General features: G+C 30.2%; 1 protein-coding gene across 1 annotated transcript; it reads left to right on the forward strand.

Moving 5' to 3' along the window:
* Positions 1–585: 585 nt before the first annotated feature.
* On the forward strand, positions 586–4,414 carry LOC100795136 (flavin-binding monooxygenase family protein). Its single transcript, NM_001254955.2, has 7 exons — positions 586–1,242; positions 1,437–1,507; positions 1,752–1,910; positions 2,240–2,322; positions 2,639–2,774; positions 2,951–3,124; positions 4,050–4,414. The coding sequence occupies exons 1-7, from the start codon at positions 684–686 to the stop codon at positions 4,245–4,247; spliced, it is 1,380 nt and encodes a 459-aa protein (NP_001241884.2). The 5' UTR covers positions 586–683; the 3' UTR covers positions 4,248–4,414.
* The last annotated feature ends 3,313 nt before the right edge of the window (positions 4,415–7,727 follow it).

Below are 7,727 nucleotides of genomic sequence, written 5' to 3' on the forward strand. Positions count from 1 at the left end.
GAAAATATATAAGTGAGTCTTACTATGAATGAAGACAGGGGAGCTGAATTTTTTTTTATTGAGAACCATACATATTTAAGCTAATAAAATTAATACATTGACAAATTATATTAAAGAAAATGTTGGTAACCTTACTAATTTTGGTAAATATATTTTTTGATATAGCCTACGTGTATTTTTTATGAGATAATCATGTTCAAGACAAATAAAATTATTTTAAAAAAAAAAGAAGACTTTTCCTCTATCTATTTAATATAATTATATATCTAAAATACGAAGTTGAAATTACAGGTTAAATTTAAACAATTAATTTTGTGTCCGTTCATCTACATGTTCTGTGTTGTAATTTGGTAAGCATGGAAGAGCATAAGAGGTAATGAAGTATTCAACGTAAAGGTAGAAGAGTCCAGGGTGGTACTATTGAAGTCCAAACTTGAAAAGGGAGCAGATTTCAAAGCACTGATTTTACATGATCACGTGTGTCTCCCAGCCAGCAAACCATCGCAATCCCTCAAATTATGGTTACCCTTTGGCTACGTGAAACATATTCAACTATAAAAGGCCCCCATTAGCTCCAACACATTTCCCCACATTACATGAAACCACCACCTTGCTTTTGAAATTCTCACCACCACCTATTCCACCTTGGTAATACTTACTCTTTCACTTACCAACCAACCACCATGGTTTCTGAGACACTCCAAAGCCAAACCAAGAACGTGTGCGTGATTGGAGCAGGACCATCAGGGCTAGTGGCAGCAAGAGAGTTGAGAAAAGAGGGTCACAGGGTGGTTTTGTTGGAGCAGAATCATGATGTTGGAGGACAGTGGCTATATGAATCAAATGTGGAAGGAGAGGACCCTTTAGGGAAAAAGCCTTTTCTAAAGGTTCATAGCAGCATCTATGAATCTTTGAGGCTCACATCTCCACGTGAGATCATGGGGTTCACTGATTTCCCTTTTTTGGTCAAGAAGGGTAGAGACATGAGGAGGTTCCCTAGCCACACAGAGCTGCTTATGTACTTAAGGGACTTTTGTGAACATTTTGGCTTGGGAGAGATGATAAGGTTCAACACAAGGGTGGATTATGTGGGAATGTTGGATTATGGTGTCTGTAGTAATGATTTGAAGTGGGTTGTTAGAAGTGAAGATAAGAAGAGTGAAAAGACGGTGGAAGAGGTGTTTGATGCAGTTGTTGTTGCCACTGGTCATTACTCTCAACCAAGATTGCCCTCCATTCAAGGTAAGTCAAACAGTGATACTCTTGATCTCTATCTCACAATTGGTTATACATATAATTTCTCCATCCATTTATTTCATGCGAGAGAATAGAATAGATTATGTAAATATCTAATTGTACATTCCAAGATCAAGCATAATTATCTTTTTTTGATACATAAGCATAATTATCTTTGTTTCTATCTTTCTGATGCTCAGGAATGGATACATGGAAAAGGAAACAAATGCACAGTCACATTTACAGGACCCCAGAACCATTCCGCAATGAGGTATATGACATGTATAATCTCTCTTCTTTTTCTTTTTTATTTCTCAATAATTTGAAGAGTATGAACTTGGCACATATAATAGAAGGACATATAAGTTTAGTGAAAGGTAGAGGAGCAGGGACATGTGCATTAGCTTAACAGTGAGAAATATTGTTTAGCTATCATTCTAACAACAGTGAGAAATATTGTTTAGCTTAACATGTGCACTCTTAAAACTTATTAGTTACAAATCTTCATTTAACAGATTGTAGTGGTGGTTGGAAATTCCTTGAGCGGGCAAGACATATCAATAGAGCTTGTGGATGTAGCAAAGGAAGTCCATATGAGTTCCAGATCTCTTAACATCTCTGAGGGTTTGTCTAAAGTCATATCCAAACATGCCAACTTTCATCTTCATCCACAGGTATCACTTCAAGTTCTTATCCCAAGTAAAACAAAAGATACTTAAGTCCTGTTTGAACAAACTTTTTCATAAGTATATACAGCAAAATATAAACTAAAATGAATTGAACATGTTTTATATATTATAATAAACTTATGACTTTAACTTTTGGAGTAGTCGGATGACAACTTTTATAAATGTTCAATAAGTTGATTTTAACTTGTAAAAAAAGTTCAATTCATTTTACTTTTTTTTTTCCTCCTATAAGTACCTAATGAAAAGTTTATCTAAACAATATCTTTAGTTCACCACTAACTTGCAACTTTCATAACATGTGGTAATTTGTGCAGATAGAGACCCTTCAAGAGGATGGACGGGTAACATTCGTGGATGGTTCTTCCATTTTGGCAGACTCCATTTTGTACTGTACAGGGTAATGTCCCACATCACAAAAAAAAAAAACAAGCCTTGAAGAAAATTGATTAAACTCCTATATGTGGCAACATATTGTCTATCATGAAACGTACCCTTAATCAAAGAGCAAAATCAATCTTTGTAAATTTCACTTCACTAACTTAAGTTCCAAAAGATAGTACCATGATTGAACAATTATGGTCTTGGGCTTGGAGATTTTCACTGTGGGGCCTATGTCCAAACATGCCCCGATGCTTCTTCCTTTTAGATTTAATTAATTAGTTGTGTTTTCTAATCATTGATAATGGTTTTGAAATTCAATTGGTTATGTGTAGGTACTCCTATGCATTCCCCTTTCTTGACACCAAAGAAATGGTGGTTGTAGATGATGACAGAGTGGGGCCATTGTATGAGCACACTTTTCCCCCATCACTTGCTCCATCCCTTTCTTTTATAGGCATCCCTAGAAAGGTACTACCCCAAAATTAGCAATTTGAATTCGTTTTAGGTCACATGTTTTTAACAGACACACACACACATTACTTTTAGTTGTAATGGCAATATATATTTTCCACAATGTCTTGTTCTAATTTAGCAATAAAATTGTTGATTGATGAGAGTGCATGTGTGTGTGTGCACGCTAACAGATCATAGGGTTCCCTTTCTTTGAGTCACAAGCAATATGGATAGCTCAACTGCTTTCCGGGAAAAAAGTATTGCCATCATGGGAGGAAATGATGAAATCCATCAAGGAATTCTACCAATCAAGAGAAGCAGCAGGCATTCCCAAGCACTGTACTCATGAAATTGCAAACTTTGGGGTAAAGAAATTAAAAATCATTCACTTTAGTTTAAAGTTTTTTTTACTATATATAGACTTGAATATATGCCTCATTCTAATCCTTGAAATTCTAAATATTGGTCATTTTAGTGCATGTTTGATTTTACATTATGCACAAGCACAACATGATTCACATTACGCAGAAGTTACTGTTTCTTTAATTTGACCCGGAAAAATTTAATGATGTGCACATCTATCACGTATTCAAACACACACGTAATAGTTATTTCCCAATATTGTTGATCAAGTCTTAACTTAGTAAAATATCATTCACTTCAATCCTTTTTTGTGTTAAGAAATAATGAAAAGTTAAAAAGGATTTAAATGAGTGATTTTTTTTCCAGCGGGGGAGTTAGAAACTGAAATGAGAATTTGTAAAGCCGTGACTAAAAGAAGTGTCTATTCCATGAACCTGGATTCATAACTTTACATGTGGCAAGATATTCACCAATAAATTTTATGATTTTAAATCATGTTTTAAATGGTATAGGTGTTGTAACAACTCCCAAAGAGCGTTGTTACTTGTTAGGCATCTTCATCCGTGATTCTAAAACTTATTTAGTATTTAACTGGATTTTTTTAATTCATGAGAATCGAAGAGAAAATTTATATATTTTATTTAATTAATTGAGTTAGATTTAGTTGACTTTAGTGTTGGATCTTAATAAGATGTAACTGTTGGAGACAAATTTTATAGTATGAGCCGTTTAAAATGTGTAAAAAGTAAAAAAGTGAAGTGCTGGAATAGAGATGGCCATATGAATCCTCCTTGTCTTTGATACTTAATATACCATAATTTAAGAGATATCATAAAAAAAATGCATAAAGAGAGCATGTTGGTTAAAATTAACATTATTGGCATGTTTGCAAGCACCAATTTGAGCAAGTCTTTGTTGCATTTGCAGTACTGTGACAAATACGGGGATAATGTGGGGTTCCCACGTATAGAAGAATGGAGGAAACAGCTATGCCTATCAGCCTTAATTAACTCTGATGCCAACTTGGAGACATATCGAGATTCATGGGACGATCATGAGCTGCTCCAAGAGGCCCTCCAGAGCCCACACTTCACTCAACTTGGACTTGAAGATTCTCCCATGTAAACCCAAAAATAAAAATAAAAAAATTATGAAAATATAAAACAAAGGAAATTTTGGTTAGCTCTAAAATCATTTGTTTATGTAATTTGTGTTTTTAAAATATTGGAAAAAGGGGATTGATTGAGAAGAATATTGGGTTTGATATAAAGAAGAATATGTTTGTGGAGCTGAAATTTTGTTTGTATCTTTGTTTAAAGTTAGTATTATTTGTTTTATAACAATGTTAAGACTTAAGGGGCACTCCACATAACAGAGTTAGTTAAGTGGGGGATTTCGTGGAATAATTAGAGAGGACAAGCAAGCGAGTAATGGCACGTACATCACCAAAGACTAAAGTGAAAAGCAGAATGGAAATAAAAATGGACAAAAACTATAGTTATTTAGGAGTTATTTCCAATTAAAATTAATTTTTCATTTCCATAATTGAATTTGGAATGACAAAGATTTGTTATGTGAGCATAAGTTTAGAAAATGAAATTCTGATTCCAGTTAATAGAATACGTTTTTAAAGTATGTATACAACAACTTCTTTATTTGTGATAATATTGAATCTAAAATATCATACATATTATTCTAACCTTCATTATCAATCTGATTTATATATATATATATATATATATAAGAATTGAGGTTAATGTCTGAGGATTTATAATAATTTATGTATTATATTTAATTAACTGAATTAGATCTCTTGATTTATCAATCCGATTCTAATAATTAACAAAACATTTTTTTTCATAAAAATCAAACTCATACTAAAAATTTATAATGATTCACACTTATTATTTAACTAAATAAAAAATATAACTAAAATTAAAAGCACGTAATCTAAAATTTGTTTTACAAAATATAATGTAATATTGTTAATTGTTTTTTAAATAAAAAGGTATTACTTATTAATTTCGTTGAAATAGATATTAGTAGGAATCAAGTGAAGGACCAAACTTGACGCTGGTCGCGGGAGTTTGATTCCCCAATTGCGATTTGCGAGGCACGGCGGCACACAGCCCTGCACTAAATAGATGTTTTTCGGCGCGAGAACATTTTTAAGTTTTGACAAATACTGTTACGATATTAGTTAAAAAAATTTAAAGGAAAAAAGATTTTTATTATTTGGATAAAATAATAAAAATCACGATTTTAAATTCTTAAAACATCTCGATATTTAATTTTAATCATTATATTTATCAAAAGTGATTTAGTTTTAATGGTTTATATTAGAGAAAAAACATTTATATTAAAATATAAAAACTAAAATGCATTATATTTTTATAAAAATTTGTTTTAGTAACTAGAGATGGTACCTAAGAAAATAAGAAATCTAACTCAAAAGTGTGGAAGTATAATATATGTCTTTGAAGGAGCCGATGGGGGGCCATGGTTTTGACAGTTTTTAAACCGTAAGGCCTTACTTCATTTTGGAGCGGATGGGGGACTTTCATTCATTCAACAGCACCTGCGCATTCATCAACCTTTCAGTTGATGGGAAAGACTAAAGAGAACGAAAGGGAAGAGAAAAAAAAAAGATTTTAGCTTATTTTGTATTTTAAAATAAAAGAAATTATATAATTACCCTTTAATTTATACTAATCTGAATAAAGAAAAAATATATTTTTGTCCAAATATATATATATATGTAATTTCGATTGTTTTTGATATTATTTCTAAGTTATTTTTAATTGATTTTTTTATTTTTCTTTATTATTATTATTATCATCGATAATTTTCCATCAATAAAGCTTTAACTTTTGATAACATTAGTACTTATCGTTAATTTAAACATTAATAGTACTTTTCATACATGAACTATTTCAATAAATAATTTTTTTTAATAATCCAGTTTTTTTTTCATTTTCAAACTGGTTTTGTATGACTTTTGTATTCTCATTTTGTATAAGCCAATTCATAAAATATAACTTAGGTTATGTTTAGTAAAATTAGCTAAAAAACTGGCTAAAAGCTAAAAACTAATTGAAATCTAAGAAGTTAAATGGTGGTACTAATTGAAATCTAAGAAGTTAAATGGTGGTTGAAACTTGAAAGCTAATAGTTGAAAGCTGAAAATTTAATTAAAAGTTAAAAATTAGATTATTAAATTATAAGTGTTCAGTAAAATTAATTCTTGAAATAAAATTATAAAATAACAAAAAAATAATTTAATCCTAATTTATTAAAAAAAGATAACTAAAAAATCTGATAAATATATTAAAGATAAAAATAAAAGAAAATAAAAAATTTAGAAATTAGTATTTTTAAAAATGTTATTTGAAATAGCGTTTCAAAAAACATTAAAAGTTACTAAAAATAACTTGTCTGCCGAAAGTCAAACAAATTCTTTAACTAATAAAATAATAAAGTTAAGCAAAATGTCCCCTAGAATATAATCTTATGTAAATTTGTATTACTTGTGGATTTTTTCTTCTAGTTTTTTATGCAAATTATTTTTCATAAATTTTGTCATTTTCTTACTCCGATGTTCTCAAGATGGTTTTCAACTTAGTCCTTATACGGTTATACCTGGATCTCCAAATGATGCATATCATGGGTGGCTGGATCTTGTGGCTTGTCCCGTGGAAGATGTATTATGGCCGGTTGCTCACGGTCAGTCAAAGGATATACAATCTTGCAGCATTGAGTGTGTGAACACAAAAAGACTGTAAAATGTCAAGGTTCAGTTGGTCTACAATCCAATGGTTTCACAACTAAACTTGAATTTCAAAATATTTTGAAGGAACTAAAACTTATTTTACTCGTTTTGTTTAAACGTTTTCTAAATCAAGTGCTGTCCTTTTCTTTCTTTAATCTTTCCTTTAATATTGTCATTCGGTGTGATAAAGTAAAGTGGATCCAAGAAACATTCTTACAACAAAGTCAAAATGACAAAGGACCTACTACCCGTCTTGGGTTAAAAAGAACTGGTTGAATTATTTAAATTAATTAATTAATTGATCGAATCAAATACAGTAATCAGTATAGTTTATCTTTTGTACCATAAAAAGAAAAGAATAAAATTATTATAGAATACTAAATGTATAATTGATTCATCCAGATGACTTGACTTATTTAATTAGTTTTGTTTTTTATTATCCTTTTCTAATATTATTTTGTTATCACTGTAGATCGCAATGAATAATACTATAAAAGGGTAATAAAATATTTTGTTAAAGGCAATTCAACAAATATAAATAATTAATTAATTTAATATTAAATTTTTTAATTTAAATAAAAATAGGGGAGAGGAGGGACTGCCCCACTCCCACCCATGCATGTAAGTCTGACAAATCTAGGAATGTATTAAAGGATTGAAATTTTCTTTAACATAATTATTTAAATATCTAACTTCTGATAAATAATTATTTAATCAATAATGTGTTTAAAAAATATCTATTATTAATTTTATGTGTAAAACTAGAAATATGATATACAATTAAAACAAAAGTAAGCAAATGTCAACTAAAAACATATTTTTCTTATATATTTCCT

Source organism: Glycine max, chromosome 4 (assembly GCF_000004515.6).
Source record: "Glycine max cultivar Williams 82 chromosome 4, Glycine_max_v4.0, whole genome shotgun sequence".
NCBI lineage: Eukaryota > Viridiplantae > Streptophyta > Magnoliopsida > Fabales > Fabaceae > Glycine > Glycine max.